At 50.1% G+C, this 21182-nt stretch overlaps 1 protein-coding gene across 4 annotated transcripts; it reads left to right on the top strand.

Moving 5' to 3' along the window:
- The first annotated feature begins 16118 nt into the window (after positions 1–16118).
- On the top strand, positions 16119–20967 carry LOC135575708 (coiled-coil domain-containing protein 42-like). 4 transcript variants are annotated; one of them, XM_065034384.1, is made up of 7 exons: positions 16119–16341; positions 16657–16762; positions 16885–16989; positions 17881–18081; positions 18838–19059; positions 20121–20279; positions 20742–20967. In XM_065034384.1, exons 1-7 carry the CDS (start codon positions 16265–16267, stop codon positions 20883–20885), a joined length of 1014 nt encoding a protein of 337 aa, XP_064890456.1. In that variant the 5' UTR covers positions 16119–16264; the 3' UTR covers positions 20886–20967. The 4 variants fall into 4 exon arrangements, with proteins under 4 accessions (XP_064890456.1, XP_064890457.1, XP_064890454.1 ...); XM_065034385.1 differs by lacking the exon at positions 16885–16989; XM_065034382.1 differs by lacking the exon at positions 16119–16341 and having other exon boundaries at positions 16348–16762.
- The last annotated feature ends 215 nt before the right edge of the window (positions 20968–21182 follow it).

Genomic DNA, 21182 nt, shown 5'->3' with positions numbered 1-21182 from the left:
GCATCCTAGATACAGCATCATAAATACAGCATCCTAGATACAGCATCCCAGATATAGCATCCCAGATACAGCATCCTAGATACAGCATCCCAGAGAGAGCATCCCAGATACAGGATCCTAGATACAGCATCCCAGATATAGCATCCCAGATACAGCATCCTAGATACAGCATCCTAGATACAGCATCCTAGATAGAGCATCCCAGATACAGCATCCCAGATACAGCATCCTAGATACAGCATCCCAGATACAGCATCCCAGATACAGGATCCCAGATACAGCATCCCAGATACAGCATCCCAGATACAGCATCCTATATACAGCACCCCAGATACAGCATCATAGATACAGCAACCTAGATACAGTATCCTAGATACAGCATCCCATATACACCACCCCAGATACAGCATCCTAGATAGAGCATCCTAGATACAGCAGCCCAGATACAGCATCATAGATACAGCATCCTAGATACAGCATCCTAGATACAGCATCCTAGATACAGCATCATAGATACAGCATCCTAGATACAGCATCCCAGATACAGCATCCCAGATACAGCATCCTAGATACAGCATCATAGATACAGCATCCTAGATACAGCATCCAGATACAGAATCCCTGATACAGCATCCTAGACACAGCATCATAGATACAGCATCCTAGATAAAGCAACCCAGATACGGCATCCCAGATACAGCATCATAGACACAGCACCCTAGATACAGCATCCTAGATACAGCATACCAGATACAGAATCCCAGATACAGCATCCCAGATACAGCATCCCAGATACAGCACCCCAGATACAGTCTCCGAGATACAGCATCCCAGATACAGCATCTCAGATAGAGCATGCTACATACAGCAACCAGATACAGTCTCCCAGATACAGCATCCCAGATGCAGCATCCCAAATACAGCATCCTAGATACAGCATCATAAATACAGCATCCTAGATACAGCATCCCAGATATAGCATCCCAGATACAGCATCCCAGATACAGCATCCCAGATACAGCATCCCAGATACAGCATCCTAGAGACAGCATCCTAGATACAGCATCCCAGATACAGCATCCCAGATACAGCATCCCAGATACAGCATCCTAGATACAGCATCCTAGATACAGCATCGTAGATACAGCATCCAGATACAGAATCCCTGATACAGCATCCTAGACACATCATCATAGATACAGCATCCTAGATAAAGCAACCCAGATACAGCATCCCAGATACAGCATCATAGACACAGCACCCTATATACAGCATCCTAGGTACAGCATACCAGATACAGAATCCCAGATACAGCATCCCAGATACAGCATGCTAGATACAGCACCCCAGATACAGTCTCCGAGATACAGCATCCCAGATACAGCATCCCAGATACAGCATCTCAGATATAGCATGCTAGATACAGCACCCCAGATACAGTCTCCCAGATACAGCATCCCAGATACAGCATCCCAGATACAGCATCTCAGATATAGCATGCTAGATACAGCACCCCAGATACAGTCTTCCAGATACAGCATCCCAGATACAGCATCCCAGATACAGCATCCTAGATACAGCATCATAAATACAGCATCATAGATCCAGCATCCCAGATACAGCATCCCAGATACAGCATCCTAGATCCAGCATCCCAGATACAGCATCCCAGATACAGGATCCTCGATACAGCATCCCAGATACAGCATCCCAGATGCAGCATCCCAGATCCAGCATCCTAGATACAGCATCCCAGATACAGCATCCCAGATACAGGATCCCAGATACAGCATCCCAGATACAGCATCCTAGATACAGCATCCTAGATACACCACTAGATACAGTAAGTTTTTTTGGGGGGTTTTCAATTTCCTCTGTTGACACGTCGTATAACAACTGTTTGCTGCAGTGCTCATGAATTAACAGGAGGATGACTGCACAAATTGTTTGGCTTTTGGTTTATTGAAAAATTATGATTTAATTCAAAAAGCAATAAGATCTTGCAGTGGTCTTCTAATACCTAGTGACAGCTTTTTAATGTACTGGTTTGGAACTTTGAGATGCTATTGGATATGCAGTGGCTGTTCCATTGTGGAATAGTGCAGGAGTAAACTCTTGCATTTCATCATTCCTGGCAGATCTGCAGCTTGATAAAGACCTCAGGCTGTTTGGTTTAATCAGACTTTTGTAGATCCCACCTTCACTGCTCAAAGCACCGGCTGCCAATGTGTTTTCTGGTGTTGTCACTGCTTTCTGAGCAAAGACGGCAGAGGCAGCAGCTCTGCTGGTTTTGTCTGTTTGATTGAAACATGGGTATCTGTAGGAGCTTTAACCTGAAAGCTCAGAAAGCTGTGGTCGGTGGTATATCTTTGTGATGTTTGTAGATTCTTCTGCAGATGTCCTTATGCCAACGAGCACGGAACGTTTGTGAGTGTGACCTGCTGTGCGGACAGCGCCGCTCTGGCGGCTCCGGGCCGGGAGGGGGGGCGGGGCCCGGTGGCGGGCGCGGACGGGATTGGCTCCTGCGCGGGATGGGCGGGGCCACGCTGCAGAAGCGCGCGGGCCGAGGAGCGCGTGCCGCCGGTGCGGCGGCGGGAGCAGCGCGCGAGGAGCGGCGGGGCCGGCGGTGAGCGAGGGGCGGGCGGACAGCGGGGAGACTGGACGGGGCCGCCCCGGTCCCGGCTGAGGGGGGAGGCTGGAGGGGGAGGGACGGGCTGGGTTCGGCAGGAGGAAGGCGAGGGCCAGCCAGCCGCAAGAGCGCGGCCCCGGGCCGGGCCGGGCAAGGGGAGAGGGGGAAACACGCGGGCGGCTGTGAGGGAAGGGAGCCCCGGGCTGAGCGCTGCGCGGGGCTCGGGCGGGGCCGTGGGGCGGAGGGGGGAGCCCGCGGTGCCGCAGGGCAGAGGATGGAAAGCGAGCGGGAGGGGGCAGAGCCGGGTCGGGAGCGGCGCAGGCGGGGCCGGGGCCGCCGTGGGGGCGCCAGGGGGCGCGATGGGCGGGGGCGGCGCTGCCGCGGGGAGGGGCCGGGAACGGGGGGAGCGGCGGGAGCGGCGGAGGAGCCTGAGGGCGGGACGGCGCGGAAGGAGCTTGGTCGGGAAAGGCTGAGGGAGCTCAGGGAGGGGGGTGTTATAAATAAGAGCCAATAAATCGATTTTGAGCCAATCAATCGATTTTATTTAGGAAGCGGTAATTAGGCAAAACAGCGCTGGGTGACCGGGGGAAGCTCAGTTCCGCCAACAGGCACACCACTCAACTTTTCGTGTGTGCTTATATATGTTATACGCTCGTTCACACGCTGGGAATTTCCGTCTCTGGAACTTTGTTATCTGTGGCACCATCCGGGAGTCCTGTTATCTGTGGCACCATCCAGGCAATCCAGGCATTGGCTTAACTACTACTACAAGGTGCTACAAAACATAATCAAACTTGCACAAGCGCAGTTACTGCTTACAACAATATGCATAATATAATTGAATCCTACTCGATTTGTTCAACATTAACAATTTTGACCATCACTTATTACAATTCCCCCCTTTTTTTTTTTTACTCATTTATTTGTTGATCAAATCAAATTACCGCTTTTCGGGCTAGTAAGGTCATTTCAGCTTCTTCATCAGTTCCATGTTTCTGTAGCAGCATAAGGTATACCCGCTCTACACGGTTTTTAACTAGTCCAATAAGTCGATTTAGGATACAGGGTCCAAAGGTTAGGGTGAGTAATAATATCATCAAGGGTCCAGCTACTGTGGATAGCAATGTAGTTAGCCACGGGGACTGAAGAAACCAAGACTCGTACCACCCTTTTGCAGCTTCTCTTTCCCTTTTTCTCTGTTCCAGTCTCTCCCTTAATTTTGCCATTGAATCTCGGACTACCCCTGTGTGATCTGCATAAAAACAACACTCTTCCTTCAAGGCTGCGCATAGTCCACCTTGCTGTAAGAAAAGGAGATCCATCCCTCTCCTGTTTTGCCACACCACTTCAGATAGCGAGGTTAGAGATCTCTCTAAGGCGGTTATGGAGTTTTCAATTCTCTCTAGGTCCTCATCTATCGCAGTCTTCAAGGAACTGAATCCTTGATTTTGTTGAACAAGTGAAGCTCTCCCTGTTCCTGCTCCGGCTGCCCCTAACCCTAGCAACGTGGCTATAGTAATGGCTGTAATGGGTTCCCGTTTGGTACGATGGAGCCCTGTATCCCAAATATCATACATTACATTTTCTTGATGATACAATATCCTTGGGATGATGGTAACTAACATGCAATACTCTCGGGAACTGTTGAACACCTTTAAAGACACACATGGAGTAAGTCCCGTCCTAGAACATATCCATTTTGTTCCATTCGGGGGAATAATATATCCTGTGGTTTCGTTAAGGCTCGGTACGATATTCCCACAAAGTGGTCTCTTGGAGTTTGGTACTTTTCCTATACAAGTCCCTATCCCAGTTACATGTTGCATAGTTATCCCTCTTTTCTGCTTTTCCCAAGGACATTGAATAGGCACAGACTCCTTGTTTATGGTATACCGACGATTATCCCCCATAGCTTCATAAAAGGGTGGATTAACTTTATAACACAACCAGCAACCAGCAACCAGTGGTTAAGTTGGGTTGAGTATAGTTTAGGGTTTGATAAGTAGCCCGGATAATTTCCCATAGAGGATTCAAAGATTCCGAGGCTTCAGTATTCAGAGATTTCAAGGCTTCAGTGACAGTTTCCTCTTTTACTATTATATTCTCCTTCTCTACTGTCCTTGTCTCCTTACCCAGAGGGGGAGGGGATTTTACTACTGGATTGGGACCTATCGCTCGAGGGGTCGGTTTAACTTCTTCCTTCTTTATGAAGAACATGCCTCCCCTATCATCACCCGGTTCATAATACCGCATTCCCCAGGTTTTCCCAACAAGCCATCCACTATGTTCAGGGTTTGTTATGTTAAGGAATATATATTCATACTCGCCATCACTGTCCCGCTCGTTTCGGTTGCGAGGATAACCGAGTTTTAGTCGGCGGCCTTGGTTCACGACTCCCGAAGGAGGAATGCATCCTACAGGTCCCCATCCAACCTTTAAGAACTTATCAGTATTTGCCGGAGGAATTGGCCAGCTTGAGGCAATCGTTTCACACCCCCAGTAAGCGCAGTAATAGTGTCCTGGGGTATTACAATACGAGGGCCCTGTGCTGGGGCACATATAAAACCCCATTTTGTTAAGGCATGGCTCAATCTGAACTAATTGGCAGAAGGTTGCAGTAAAAGAGGGTGACCCTGATGTGGTCTGTTGTTGTATTATCGTTTGGTCCTCCCATCGATCCATTTAAAAGGTTGGTGAGAACTCCCCTGCTTTATTGCTATTATTACCGGTAAGGTAAGGAGGATTAGGGAGAGCGACCCGGCCCCTGGTTGGCTGAAAATCAGCCAGTGGAGGTTCATTTTGTTGAGGGTTGTTCTGCTTAACGGAGCTGCTTTATTTTAGGAGTCTTCGGAGGCACTTGCCAATCCCCACAAGGATACCCCTCTGCCTTGCCCTCAGCCTACTCTGTTGCTTCAGAGTAGCCGGGTAAGTTTTCTTCTCGGCAGCAGTTGTAGTCTTCAGGGGACTGCCTCCTGAATCCTCTCCTTGTTCTGTCACAACCCATTTTTCAATATTCAATCCAATAGGGCTATTTTGAATACCAGGTTTTGGCCACTGTCCCGAGTCCTCACAGGGTCTGGAACATTCCCGTATTTTTACTAAACGCTTCTTACACTTCCTCTTGGTTATTTCCCAAATGTCTGGACTTACGGGTCATACAGAAAGTACTGAATATTTTTACTACACTCTATGTTCTTAACTATAAGTTCCTCTCCTAACTGTGCAACAGTTCTGTACCAATCTCTTCTATAATGTCCGTATCTAGGCCAATTTTCCCGTCCAGTAATTTCCACAGTATTTCCACAGTATTTATGGTTTTTCCCAAACGCTCATCACACCATCGTTCAACATAAGGAAACTTTTCCCACTGCTGTATCCCGCACCCGCTACACACACGACATACCCAAGGATTACATTGTTTGCATACAGGACATGCGATATGTAACTTCCGCAATTCCTTACAGTTGTCCATAAGAAGCTTAGTATCTACGGCTATACGTCACGTGTCTGTTTCCTCCTGAAGGTCAGCTTCAACTCATCCGGTTCCCCGGTGACTTCCCAGTCTGTATGTAGGACAGGACCTTTTACTCGACTAGCGTGTGTCCATCCTCTTTCTGCGGCGCGGACTGCGGTATCTGTGGTGGGTAAAACAAGGAAAGGTCCCTCCCAGCGAGGGGTTAACGATGATTCCTTCCATGTTTTTACGAGTACTTGATCTCCCGGCTTAATACTATGTATTGCTACATCTAAAGGTGGTCTTTGAACCACCAGGCCTCGCTTTAACAGTTCTTGCCTCCTTCTCATGAGTTCTATAAGATATTCTTGTAACATCTTTTCTTCCACTTTAGGGTGTTCGATTGGCTTCTCCAAATCATAGGGCATTCCATATAACATTTCAAAGGAGGAAAGTCCTGTATCGGCCCTCGGTTGTGTCCTTATGTTCAAGAGGGCTAAGGGGAGGCACTTCACCCAGTTCATTCTGGTTTCTATCATTAATTTGGTCAGGTGCTTTTTAATTTCTCCGTTCATCCTTTCAACTTTTCCTGAACTCTGGGGGTGCCAAGGAGTGTGATATTCCCATTTGGTTCCCAGAGCTTCTAACGTTTCTCTAATTATTTTGGAAGTAAAATGGGGTCCTCTGTCCGAATCGATAACTGACATGATCCCATATCTAGGTATGATATGCTCTAATAATATTTTTACTACTGTCCTCGCAGTGGCCCGAGCTACCGGAAAGGCTTCAACAAAGTGAGTTAGGTGATCTACCAAAACTAGAAGGTATTTATATCTGCCTACCGTTGGTAACTCCGTAAAGTCTACCTGAATCCTTTCGAATGGCTTTTTGGCTAGTTGTCTTCCCCCAGGGATTCTCTCCCTAAGGTGCTGTTTATTTATCCTTTGACATGTTAAACATTCTCCAACAATTCCTTTTGCTAGATCATGCACCCCCATAACCATATATTTGTTAGCGAATTGATCTACCAGAGCCTGCACTCCCCAATGGGTTTGTCTATGAAACTCTCTCAGGACTTGCCAAGCCACTCCTTTCGGAAGCATTTCTCTCTCATCCGGTAGCCACCACTTCCCCTCTCGTTCGACTACTCCCATTTGCCCCAATTTCTCCTTTTCCTGATTTGTAAATCTCATAGCATACTTAGTTTGTACAGGATCCTGTTCGACTGCTTTTATTGCCAGTAGCGCAGCTTTCTTAGCTTCTTCGTCGGCTAAATTATTTCCTCTTACTTGCGTGGAAGTTCCCTTCCGATGGCCCTTTACGTAAACTACTGCAATTTGTTTGGCCCCTCTTAATGCCTCCAGGGTTTGCTTTATTAAGGTCTCATGTTGTCCAGGGTTAAGATTGCAGGGTGACAATAAAACCCTGGCAGATGTATTGTTAACCCCCTCTCCCCCCCACTTCCCCCTTGTGCCCCTCCCTCTCCCCTTTTCCCACTCAGGACAGGCGATCGGGAGGGCAAGAAGGACAGAGAGAAGAGAGTTGGAAAAATTAAAGATGTTTTACTAATGCTACTAATAAGAATAGAGAAAATAATACAAAATATACAAAACCAATCTTGAAAGTCTCAGCAACTGCAGAGCCGGCAACCAAAGTCCTGGACTGGACTCTGCAGCCAACCGGAGCTGGATTCAGTCTGTCACTAGGGCTCAGTTCACAAGCCAGCACCCAAAGTCCTGGACTGGACTCTGCAGCCAAGCGGAGCTGGATTCAGTCTTTCACTAGGGCTCAGTTCACAAGCCAGCACCAAAGTCCTGGACTGGACTCTGTAGCCAATCGGAGCTGGATTCAGTCTGTCACTAGGGCTCAGTTTGCAGGGACGACTAGCAAGGTCCTCTCCTAAATTCGGCCATAAGGAAAAGGGCCGAGATCCTCGTGATCTCCCACTTTATATGAAGTATTCACGTGAATGGAATGTTATACACAGTTGGTCAGTTTCTTGGTCACTTGCTTCTCGTTGCCCCTCTCGTGAGATGTCCATCCGTGCTTATCAATAAGTTTGCATTCCATTGCCAGGTTTACCAAAACATGTGTCTGGTTCTCCAGGAAAATGCAGTTAATATGAAGCTTTAGCTGACAGGCAAATTCACTGAAAGAGAAACTTGTTTTTTAACAAAACCAGGACATTCCACCCCTTATAATATGCCATTCACTGAATGCTTAAACCTTATCAATACAATCTATCAATACAATCTAATTACTCACTACTACTATATATATATATACACATATGTACATATATACACAGGAGTAATTAATCAGTGGACCATCCTTTGACAAGTTCATTAAGTTCGTTTTGTCACGACAGTCTCCAGGGCAGGAAAAATGGTACAAGTGCATCTCATGACCACTGTTTGTGGGTTAAAGACATCAACTTCGAAGAAGTTGTCAGGCGCCACTCGAAGAAGCTAGCTCTGGTTTCATCATCACTGTTTTGGTCTGAAAAACACTTATTAAACACTGTTAGCATGGCAATTCACATCATGCAGTTCAGTATTGAATATTTTCACCTAAACTCAAATCCCCTTGGGGTACACACCGAACTTCTCCATCCTTAAGCATCACCCACCAGGTGCTGCCAGGTCCCTGGGCAAAAATAATCCCACGAATGGGCTTGACTTTGCTGAGCCAGGATTAACCCAGACTGCCTCTCCTAACATGTTTTTCATGTGTACTACAGGGACTTTATCTCCTTCTACAGTCCGTAGAATTTCTGATTGGGCAGGCCCGGCTCGATTGGTTGATCCCCTGGTGTTGACCAACCAAGTGGCTTTTGCTAAATGTGAATCCCAGTGTTTAAAGGTTCCACCACCAAGTGCCTTTAGTGTAGTTTTTAGCAAACCATTGTACCTTTCCATTTTCCCAGAGGCTGGTGCATGATATGGAATATGATATACCCACTCAATACCATATTCTTTAGCCCAATTGTCTATAATACTGTTATTGAAATTAATACCGTTGTCTGATTCAATTCTTTCTGGCGTACCGTGTCGCCAAAGGACTTGCTTTCCAAGGCCCAAGATGGTATTTCGGGCTGTAGCATGAGGTACGGCATATGTTTCCAACCATCCAGTGGTTGCTTCCACCATTGTAAGTACCTAACGCTTACCTTGACGTGTTTGTGGAAGTGTAATATAATCAATCTGCCAAGCTTCTCCATACTTATACTTTAACATCGCCCCCCATACCATACAGGCTTTAACCGTTTCGCTTGTTTGATTTCGGCGCAAGTCTCACATTCATGAATAACCTGTGAAATAGTGTCCATAGTTAAATCCACCCCTCGATTGCGAGCCCATTTATATGTTGCATCTCTACCTTGATGCCCTGAAGCATCATGGGCCCACCGGGCTAGGAAAAGGTCACCTTTATGTTGCCAGTCCAAGTCCACCTCAGCTACTTTAATCTTAGCAGCTTGATCCGCTTGTTGGTGGTTTAGATGTTCCTCGGTGGCTCGACTTTTAGGCACATGAGCATCTACGTGCCGAACTTTCACAGGCAGGCTCTCTAGCCGAGCAGCAATGTCTTGCCACAGTGTGGCAGCCCAAATGGGTTTACCTCTGCGCTGCCAGTTGCTTTTCTTCCATTGCTGTAGCCACCCCCACAAGGCATTTGCCACCATCCATGAGTCAGTATAGAGATAAAGTATTGGCCACTTCTCTCGATCAGCAATGTCCAAAGCCAGCTGGATGGCTTTCACTTCTGCAAATTAACTAGATTCACCTTGTCCTTCAGTGGCTTCTGTAACTTGTCGTGTGGGACTCCACACAGCAGCTTTCCACCTTCGATGTTTTCCTACAAGACGACAGGATCCATCTGTGAACAGTGCAGACTGCTTATCAGTCTATTATACTCTTATCAGAGTATTATACGGTGGTGCTTCTTCAGCACGTGTTACCTTCTCCTCATCTGGAGACATCCCAAAGTCTTTGCTTTCTGGCCAGTCTGTAATCACTTCTAAGATCCCTGGGTGACTGGGATTTCCAATTCGAGCTCGTTGCATGATCAATGCAATCCATTTACTCCACGTAACTTCGGTTGCATGATGTGGAGAGGGAACCGTCCCTTTGAACATGCAGCTCAGCACCGGCAGTCGAGGTGCCAGGAGGAGCTGTGCTTCAGTACCGATCACTTCTGAAGCAGCTCGAACTCCTTCATATGCTGCTAGTATCTCTTTTTCAGTTGGAGTATAGTTGGCCTCAGATCCTTTGTATCCTCGACTCCAAAAACCTAAGGGTCGACCTCGGGTTTCTCCTGGTGCTTTCTGCCAGAGGCTCCAGGTAAGTCCATTATCTCCGGCTGCGGTGTAGAGCACATTTTTAACATCTAGTCCAGTCCGAACTGGTCCAAGGGCCACCGCATGAGTTATCTCACGCTTAATTTGTTCAAAGGCTTGTCGCTGTTCATGGCCCCACTCAAACTGGTTCTTTTTACGAGTCACTCGATAGAGAGGGCTCACAATCTGGCTGTAGTCAGGAATATGCATTCTCCAAAAACCTACAACGCCCAAGAAAGTCTGTGTCTCCTTTTTATTAGTAGGTGGAGACATTGCTGCAATTTTGTTGATCACATCCATTGGGATCTGACGACGGCCGTCTTGCCATTTTATTCCTAAAACTGCATCTCTCGTGCAGGTCCCTTGACCTTGCTTCGTTTTATGGCAAAACCAGCATCCAAAAGAATCTGAATTATTCTCTCACCTTTCTCGAAGACTTCTTTCGCCGTGTCACCCCATACGATGACGTCCTCAATATATTGCAAGTGTTCTGGAGCTTTACCTTGCTCCAGCGTGGTCTGGATCAGCCCATGGCAGATGGTAGGACTGCGTTTCCACCCCTGGGGCAAGCGATTCCACGTGTACTGGATGCCCCCCCAGGTGAAAGCGAACTGCGGCCTGCACTCTGCTGCTACAGGAACAGAGAAAAATGCATTAGCAATGCATTGCGAGATGTCCATCCGTGCTTATCAATAAGCATTCCATTGCTAGTTTTACCAAAACATGTGTCTGGTTCTCCAGGAAAATGCAGTTAATATGAAGCTTTAGCTGACAGGCAAAATCACTAAAAGAGAAACTGGTTTTTAACAAAACCAGGACAGAAGGGCTTCGGCCTTTCATCGCAGGCTTAAGTGCTGCAGCCAAGGCCGCAGCGTGGGCTTGAGCATGTAGTTTTGCCTTTTCTACCTCCTGTTGCGTGATCGGTACCCGTGTGCAAGCTTCCACCATCTCTGCTAGAGAAGCAGTTTTTCCCAAAGCGGCTAATATCTGTTGGCATTGGGTGTTTGCATTCATCATGGCCAAATCTTTCCCCACAGCAGCTTTTGCCTCTGGAATCAGGTTAGGAGAAGCATCTATAGCTTCTTTTAAACGGTCCGCAAACTTCATATATGGTTCCCCAGGATCCTGCTTTATTGTAGAATAGGGTGGCACAGGGTTACCTATATTGGGTAACTCACTGCTGCCAGAGCAAGCCCTTGCGTTTGCTGCAAAACCCTTGGATTATCATTACTATCACTGCTATACAATTCCCTTGTGCTTCCCTGTGGATCAGTAAGTCGACGCATATTTGCAAACCCATCTAACCCAGTCTCCAGCCCTTTTCCATACCACGATCTCAAATATTCATCTGCTCCTCTTACGGACCACATCCCACCTTCAACACATTGTCTAGCCCATTTTTGTATTCGCTCCCTTTTAATACGGAGCTCCTCAGGAGTGAGGTCTAATTCCGCCCCCTCCCTTTCCTGTTTTCCCCGTTTTTCACATCCCCTGCCAGTTGCCTCCAGCCCGTCCTTCATCGCATCTGACGCCTTTTGATATGCTCTTAACCACGAAGTTTTACTGTTACCGCCATCTAGTCGCCTCACGGCGTCTAGAACTTCTTGCATCTGGCTCTCCTGCCGTCTCAGTAAGTCCTTCGGGCTCTGCACGTGGCTCTCCTGTCGCGGTTGAGACGGACAAGCGACATGGACCAAGTTCTTTCAAGATGAAAGGAATGGATGCTATTGATTGCTATAAGTGCATTTTTATACAATTCTACCAGTTCATGTGTCTTTTCACTATTGGTTACAAGTTACAGCACTAACATCTCACTGGTTAATTTTGCTATCATCCATGTTATTCTTCTATCCCCTTCTCTCTCACGGGTACATCTCTCCTTTCTCACGGGTACAATTCCATATCTCCGGATACTCCTTTACTCCCATCCTTCTCAAGGGTAAATCTTAATATCTTCAAGGCTGATCTCTACTCCCATATTTTCTGACAAGGATTCCACAGACCCGCTGTAGTTTCCCACACTCTCCTCCTGGAAGCCAGGGCGATTCTGCGGTGCTGCGTTCTCGTGCTCCACCGGGTCCTCCGGCAACGGCACTTCAGCTGGATTAACCTGTCCGGGCTCGTTGAACCTTGTTGGTTGCTGCCGATGCTCGTCGGAGGCAGGCGATGGCTCAAAGGGCGCAGAGGGTATAATTTGCTCTCCGCCCCAGAAATCCAAATCTGACACGGGACATACCAGCGGTATCGATTGTTCAGAGTCCTCGGAGGGGGGGCAGCTCGCGGCGGGCGGCTCTGGGGGGACGGCACACAGCTCCGGCTCCGCTGAGACCTCCTGCATCAGCCGCCTGACCTCCCGCCACGGCCCGGCGAGGTCGCAAGCCTCGCGGCTGCCCCTTGTGACCGCGTCCCACAGTTCGGTCCCTGTGTCCTCCCGTGTACCGGGAGAAAAAAATCCGTCCGTCGAAGGGGACACACGCCTTCCGCTGGGCGAATCGCAGCAGGCGCTTTAACGCGTCTGTTTCAAAATACCTTCCTGTTCGTGCATTCAGCTGCAGAACACTTTGCATTATGATTTTTTCTTCCGCGGATGCCGTGTTTCCCACGCCACCTGCTTCTCCGCAGGCCTGCTTTCCGCTATTCTTCAAGCGCAGGGCTAACTTCGCCCTCCAGGTGCCTTTCCTGGCGTCTTCACGTCCCAACCATCTTGCTTCGATACGAAGTATCACATCGGGGTCACCAAAATGTTGCTCTTTCCACGCGAGACACGGAACCTGACACAGCAATGTGATGTTCACAGAGTTCGCTTTATTGCCGGAGCGGGCTGGCTTTATAGCAAAGCTGCCCTGTCCACGCGCCTTACAACAACGCTCCTTTAGTTTCTTCTGTCTCTGGCTTCACCTCTCAGCCAGGCTGGCGACAGCCCCATTCCCCCGGGGCGGGGGGGCTCTGCCACTACAGAAAAGCAAAGATTGGTAAGAAGAAATAAGGCAAAAGGCAAGGGATTACAATTACCCACAGTAGGGAAAAACCTGTTTATAGATCTTATGGAAAATAGCCCAGGAATTAAATGTCACCTCATGCTGGATATGTGGGGGGTCTCAAATGACTGATACATTGGACGAACCTCTTGTAAGCTAGTGTCGCGGGTAAATTCATCAAATACCTCTATTGCTCCCACTTGGTACCCAGGCCCACCTAATGGATATTGGTCTCGAAATGGTAGCCTGGTGGAAGAAAACAGGGTTCGTGATAGCATGTGCATTTCTGGGTTTACTGTTTGTGCCATGTATGATCCTGTGCTTTATTCCGTTAATACATCCAGTAGTCCAAGGCATGCAAATCTCAGGCATGCCTATAGATCCTAAAAAGGCAACTTAGCAAGATTTGTCAGGAAGCAAAAATTCAATGGGCTCAGGCCTTGCCAATAGTGGTGTTGTGTATTAGAATTAAACCTAGGAGCAGAATGTCAGTAAGTCCATACGAAATTCTGTATGGCAAGCCATATGAAGCACCGGATCCAGATCCAAGTGTACATGTAAAAGGTAATCAGGACTTCTACAATTATGTGTTGCCTCTCGGCAGGACACTGAATCAACTCAGATCCGCACTAGTGTGGAATCGCCCACTAGCACTTGAGAATCCAGTACATGATACAGAGCATGGAGACACGGTGCATATAAGAACTTGGAATAAAGAAACTTTAAAAGAACGTTGGGACGGACCCTATCAAGTACTCTTAACCACATTAACCGCAATTAAGGTTGCTGGAATAGACTCCGGGATACACTACACCATTCAACACAAGAACCGAGAGGTTTTTGACACCTGCTTTCTTGTCGGTGTCCTACTGAGCACTAGCACAAAGCCAAGAGTGTTGCTCAGCAGCACCAACCACGTCTGCCAGGAATTAGTCTTCAACATGAACCAGGGGCAGCAGAAGGCAATCACCAGCACCACAGACAGCAAAGGAGAAGTCTGCAAGATCCCGTAAGGCTGGAATAGACTGTTGGCATCTGCTCTCCACGGCAAAACCGGAGGAGAGCGTAGAGGGAAAAGAAATGAAAGTCATTGACCATGAAAAATGCGTGGCGAAACACAGGAGGTTCTGACACAAAAAGACCCTCCCGGGAGCAAGCCATGACTTCTGGAGCCAGCATCTCTGGCCCGGGATGAAGGCTTGCCCATTGCCGTGCGGCCACTTGGGGTGCAAAACTGGGGTTTGAGAGGGGCTATTGCCCCCCAGTGTCTTGCTCTGCCTGGAGATGTCTCTGCAGAGGTCCCTGGACAGGACGCCTCTTCCTCAGTCAGCGCTGGCAAAAGCCATCTGGGGACACGCTCCGTCCTCTGGAACTCTTCCTTGTGTGACTCGCAGCTCACGTGTGACAGCGCTGCTCCAAACTTGGCCATCTCCAAGGACCGGCTTTCTTTGGGATGTGGGGTTCACTCTCAGAGGAATCATGGCAGCCCTGCTTTCTGTGTTGGGGTCTCCCTTTCAGCTATGGAGCAGCTTCAGTTCCCAGTGCAAAAGGATCTTGCAATGGCTGGGTAGATAGCAGCACCATTTCTGAAGCATCAGAGGAGATGTCAGAGCCATCAGGCTGAGGGACAGCAATGCCAGCAAAAGATGGCCCGTGTTTCAAAAGGGAGGCAGCCGTGCCAGCTGGAGAACCTCTCTCACAGCTCCATCCCCAGCAAAGAGCTGTCTCTAGAGCAGTTCGTGCTGCTTACAGGCAAGATCAGCCTTTGCATTTGAACCACCTTCTTGCACAGGTGACAGGAAACATCCTCTGGTTTATGTCGTTCTAGCTGCAAAGGCCAGGACAGTGTTCATGAGGGAGCAAGCGATGAGCACATTTCCTGGTCAGCAGCCGCTGGCTCGTGCCAACGGTCAAGAGAGGCAGAAGAAATCCCTTCAGAACAGCTCCCTCTCAAAAGACATCCTTCTGCTTGATGAACCGCAGGGAAAGGCATCCTAAACCAGGCACTTTGACCTTGTTTTCAGCCCAGGTTCCCAGTGCTGGTGCACTCGTGAGCCAGTCGCTGCACATCTGCCACCAAGGGGAATCGCCTCCGAGGCCAACTGTGCCGTGGGGAAAGGAAAGGGTGAAACGTCGGGAGAGTTTGATTTAGTGCACAACACGGATAAAGCCATTCTCTCTGCCATTAAAACTGAGGGTATTTAATTCAGTGAAAGGAGATTTCATTCCCCATGACCTGTGCGATTGTCTTTTGAATCTGGGCACGGGCAGCAGTGACCTGCCACAACATTTGAGGTGTCACCAGCTGCATTGTGGGTGGTAAAGTGGGAAAGGCAGGAGGGAGCCTCAGCATCTCCCATCCCGTGGGTGACTTTATCACAAAGGACCAGGGCGGCGCCCGCTGGCTCCTGGGGCGGCTGTTGCCGGGCAACAGAGACACTATATTGTCCCCTGTCACCTGTGCCCCTCGCCCATTTGGTCACTGGCCGTGGTGGGATCACTTGCCGTGGTGGGATCACTGTGGTGGTGGACTCATTTTGGCAGTTGGATCGCTTTTGGTGTTGGGATCGCTCTTGGTGGTTGCATCACTTTTGGTGGTGGGATCACTACTGGTGGTTGAACCACTTGTGGTCGTTGAACCGCTTTTGGTGGTGGGATCACTTCTGGTGGTGGGATCGCTCTTGGTGGTTGAACCACTTCTAGTGGTTGAACCCCTTTTGGTGGTTGAACCAGTTCTGGTGGTTGAACCGCTTTTGGTGGTTCGATCACTTTCGACACTTGGATCTGTTTGGTGACTGGATCACTTTCATCACTCGGATTGCTTTTGGAGGACCTGGGCTTTCTGGGCCCTGCTGGTGGCTGAAGCGATGGCCGCCAAAGATGAAGAGGACCTGCCGGCCTATTTCCTTAAGCAGTACAGGCAGAACCTCCTGCCCTTGCTCAGGTAGGGGACTCCTCCACCCACCTCCATGCCCTCCATCCTCTTCTCCCGTTTCCTCCATCCCTCCTTCCCCCACGGTGGCAAACTCCCCGATCTCCACCACTTCAGCCTCCTCTCCTCCCTCCCTTCCCCACCCTGTTCCTCCCTGTGCCCCCCCTTGCTCTGTCAGAGGGTTCCCTGCTGGGGATGCCATGCGGCCAGACGGCATCTGAGATGGTGCTGGGTTGCTCTGGCCCGTCATCCCACTCTGGACACAGTCCAGCACCCTGCCCAGGCACCAGACCCAACGTGTAACCTTGATGGAAACTTCTGTGGCAGGAAACACAGGCTGACAGAGGAGGGCTCCCTGTCTCCATTTGTTCGCCTCCAGGAGAAGAGGAAAGAAGCCAAGCAGGTGCAAAAGGCTCTGGAGGAGAAGCGAGAGGTGAGAAAGATGGGAGGGTGCTGGGGCATGGTAGGGGTGTTGTGGTTTTTTGGAGGGCAGCAATGGGCAGTGAGTGGCTCCAGGTGCGGGCGGCCACGTCACGCTCGCTCTGGTGCTGCCAGGCCTTCAAGGAGACGATGGCCGACATAGCCCGCCGGTGGAGGGAACTCCATGCCAAGGAGGACCAGCTGAAAACCTACATGGAGAAATCTATGAGGAGGTTAAAGGTACGCCTGCCCCTGATCAGCTCCTCTGACGTGACCCTGAGCCACAGCGCCACCTTCTCCCCTCCCCCGGGGAGACAGTCTTGGGCCAGCACTTGTGTCCAAGCCCCCCTTGAGCCTGGAGGGGTGAGGAACAGGACTGGCAGGGCATGGGGGTGTGTACTACAGATGTGGAAAGCCCTGATAGCGCTTGGGCAGCAGAGAGCTTGTCCAGCACCAGCGTGATCTCCTGAGGGCCCCAGACATCCCCCAAGAAGGATCTCAGCCTGTCCCCACTGTTGACACGCAGGTGACTCCCAAGGGCAGATCCTAGTAGGTCTGAAACTCAGAGTTCTGTCCCAGGTGCCTGTCTCCAAGAGCAAAGGGTCAGTGCAAGAGGGGTGGCCATGTGTCGTGGGGGGTAATTTAGGGTTCTGCTTACTGCAGAACAATGCTCAGATTTCCCAAAGAGAAGTGCGACTTGAAAGAGTTTGGTGGCAGGTTCACCCTGTTATTTACTGCCTGGGGGAAATTTGTCAAGCCGAATGCTGCTGACCTTCTCTCCAGGAGCCTGTACCCTGATAACCGTTCACTGCGGAGTCTGTGTCTTGAGCTCCAGAGGTGAACTTTGAGGCGAGGCCGTATCCGTCACAGTGCAAACTCTCAGGATTCTTCTCTCCCTGATAACAGTTTGCTGCAGAGTCTGCACTTTGGAGCTCTGGAAGCAAAGTTTCAGGGCGGGCCTGTACCACACCATGTTAAGCAGGGAGTGAGGATGTTCCCAGGGGTGCTGCAGCACTGGTCTGTCCCCTGTCAGTGTATCTCCTCCCAGTGCTGCTGGCTGACCCAGCTCCATCTTCCCTTGCCTTCCTTTCCTTCTCTGTGTGTGTGTATTGGTGGGGGAAACATCACTAGGAAGATGATAAGCTGCGAGTCCAAGCTCTGAAGAAAGCCATGAGAGAAAGAGAGCAGAAAACACAAAAGGAGATGGAGCTTGTGAGGGCTAAGAAGAAACTCGGAGCCCTGAAAAAGGAACACCAGAAGCTGAGCAAGCAAGTGCAGAAGTACTCCATCTTCAAAGAATACCTGGAGGACGTGGTGAAGATCTCACCACAGGTGAGTCTGGACATGAGAGGGACAGATCGTGGCCTCAGGGAGGGCTTTATGCAGATGTTAAACCTGGAGGAGATAAGGCAAGTCCAGGGAAATCATGACACTTGGTCAAACCCAGAGACCTCAGGTGGGATGGGAGGAGGTTCCCTGCAAGCAAGGTGAGCCAAGGGGACCAGAGTGAGGGGAGGAAAAGCAGAGAAGGAGATGGAGGCTTGAGAAAACCAAAGAAAAAGTGTTAGAAGGGGGAAAGGCACAGAGCTGAGGGGAATGGGGACCCCTTTGTGTCACTGTTTCATGTGACATGGATGGTTTGGGAGAAGTGCAAAGCTGCCCGAGAATGGGAGCCCAGGCAGCTGTCAGAAAAGCTGTGGCCTCTCTCAAGGGTGTCCGCGCGTCCCTCCCTGCATCGCTCACACTCCTGCGGTCCGGCTGCCCCACTCCCATGGCTGGGTGACTTGGCGCTGGCAGCTGCAGTTGTGCTTTGTCTCCTATCAGAGCACTTCTCACCTGGGGAGTGGTACAACATGTCCCCTTGCTGCTGGCAGTGGCAGCTCTGGGACCGGCACAATGGGGTGTCATCAAACAGGGAATGTGGCAATGCTCACAAACCAGCTGGGGCAACAGGCTCGCCAAGAGGGGAAGATCTTTCAGCTGGGGGAGGTGTTGTCCCTGGTCAGGACAGGGTGCCAAACAGCATGAGACTTGCAGTCATGAGGGGAGGGCAGGGGCATTACTAAACCCAGGATCCTTGTGCTGCAGTTTGAGGACATCCAGGACGTCATTTCCCGCTACAAGCTGCTGGTGAGGACGCGCAAGGACCTGCAGCAGTCACAAGAGAAGGACAAGGAAATGATTAAGCAAACCAAGGTGCTCCTGGACCGGTACGAGGCAGAGAAAGAAGCTGAGACCCTGAAGTACCAAAATGAGCTGGAGCAGCTCCAACAACGTTTTGCGCAGGCTCAAAGTGATGTCCGCTCCTGGGTGAGGAACTGCGGGACGGGCAGGGGAAGATCTCCAAGGCCTGGCTGTGTTAAGCCACAGGGTCATGGCAAGGCACAGCAGCAGACTTTGTAATTGGAGGAGATGCCTCATTTCATCCCTGCAGGGGGCTGCAGAAGGACAAATGACAGACAGGTCTGGAGCAGGTTATGTCAGGGGTTAAAACAAGGCCCTCACAAAACCGCCAGGATCTTTCCCTTCTTGTTTGAACTCACAGTCAAAAGAGATCTGCTACCCGGGCTATGGGGAGGTTTGCCTTGGCACAAAACCCAAGCATGCTCCATCACATGCCTCTTAGGTTTGTGTAGCCCGGTCAGACTCATTTCCATCCACCATTCCTTGCAGCATCATCCCTGTAATGGGGCTTCAGTGTGGAACATCTCGTGGTCTCCACTGTTCATGGCTCGGGCCTCAGAGTGAAGCTGGTTTTGCTGGTTTTTTATTTGTTTTCATCCTTTGCACAGCATCTACACACCAGGGCTCAGCCCTTCTCCTCCCTCCTTACCAGTCCAAAAATGACCAAACTGGTGGTCATCTGGGCTGTAACAAGGCACATCAATGTGTAGAAATGCCCGCAGCCCTGCTGGCCTCTGTTCCCTTTGCATCACTCTGAGGGGGCCTTGCCAAATTCCCTCCCTGGATACTCCCAGCTGCAGGAGTTGAGTCCCACCAGGCAAAGCTGGAAAGCGCCTGGTCCGGGCGGGTGGTGGTGGGATGTGCTGCCCCCAGGGTGTCAACTGTCGGGGTATCTGGAGGACCCACTAGAATGAGGAGTGCAGGAGCTGGCAGAGAGATGGGGCTGCTCGAGGAGCAGCTGTGGTAGTTCCTGGATCTGCTTCCACCACACCAAGCTGAACCACCTCCAGCACAGCCCTGGGCAAGGACAGGTTCTTCCTAGCAAAACAAAGGAGTGTGGAAGCCAGGGTCTCCAGCACCGAAGCAGCATCTTTGCTGGGACATATCACCATGCTGTTTGTCTCTCCTTCTCCTTCTCCTTCTCCTTCTCCTTCTCCTTCTCCTTCTCCTTCTCCTCCCCTCCTCAGACTGCTCGCTGGGCCGACATCCAGAACAGGAATGTCAAGAATGGCCTCATGCTGACGACTATGAAGATGGCCATCCACAACCTCTTCCAGTGCGTGAACACGCAGCTGAAAGCAAAAGTGCATGTGCCGAAGGATGACAGCCTCAGACAGCTGGACATGGTAGAGCCAAGCCAGACCCCCCTCCCTGCCCAGAAAGAGGAGCAGTAATGACCCTCAGCTGCCCAAAGGGAGGGGAAAGCCCAGAGAAATCAAGGTGCCCAACAGACACTTTCTGTTCCACCTGGGCTGTCTCTTGGGCACGGGGAATGGGTGGAGGACACCAGGCAAACCTGTCTCGTCCCAGGAGGCAGAGCAGGGGGTGGGTGCCTGTTGGGAGCTGGGCAGGCTGGGGCAGGGGGTGCAGATCCACCCATGGCTACAGGGCTACACTGCGGCTTTGTTCACCCCTCTGACTCACCTGTACAAGCCCATTCTGGTGGTGCAGATCCAGCAGGGCAATTGCCTTTATCCTCCTGCTCATTTGGTTGGTGAAATTTGCACTCCAAAAGGGCCAATGGGCTCCTCTCTGCCTCCTGTTCCCAGCCCTGCTCTGACCTCTGCCATCTCTCTTCCCTACCTTAGATTCAGCAGTCTATCCTAGACCTCAATGACATCGTTACGGAGGTGAAACGAAGGACATGGAGAGCCACCGGCGAGCAGCTAAGCACGAGCATTAAGGGCAAGAGGAGGACAGAGAGCCCTAGGGATGTTGTGTTACGTCCGTGAAGGTTCCAAACCTTCCTAGCTCTTTTGTCCTGCCCAGTTGCTGAGTCCCTTTCATACTATTAAAATAACCAAAGATTTTGAAGTGTCTCTCCATTTCCTGGGAGGGTTGGAAGCATCAGAGCATCTTCACCCCAGAGGCCATGGGGTGCCTTTTCTGGTAGGTGGATTCTGGTTGCAGGAGACAGTATCCCAGCAAAGCAGGCAAAATAGGGAGAGCAGGCCGGGACAGGAGTAGAGTTTCAAATCAGCATTAGTGCTGCTGTTCACATTCGGACCTTCCACCCAGACTAAGCTCTG

This window comes from Columba livia, chromosome 18 (assembly GCF_036013475.1).
Source record: "Columba livia isolate bColLiv1 breed racing homer chromosome 18, bColLiv1.pat.W.v2, whole genome shotgun sequence".
NCBI classification, from domain to species: Eukaryota; Metazoa; Chordata; class Aves; order Columbiformes; family Columbidae; genus Columba; species Columba livia.
Note: the sequence above shows the minus strand (reverse complement) of the source record. Positions and strands in the feature narration are given on the sequence as shown.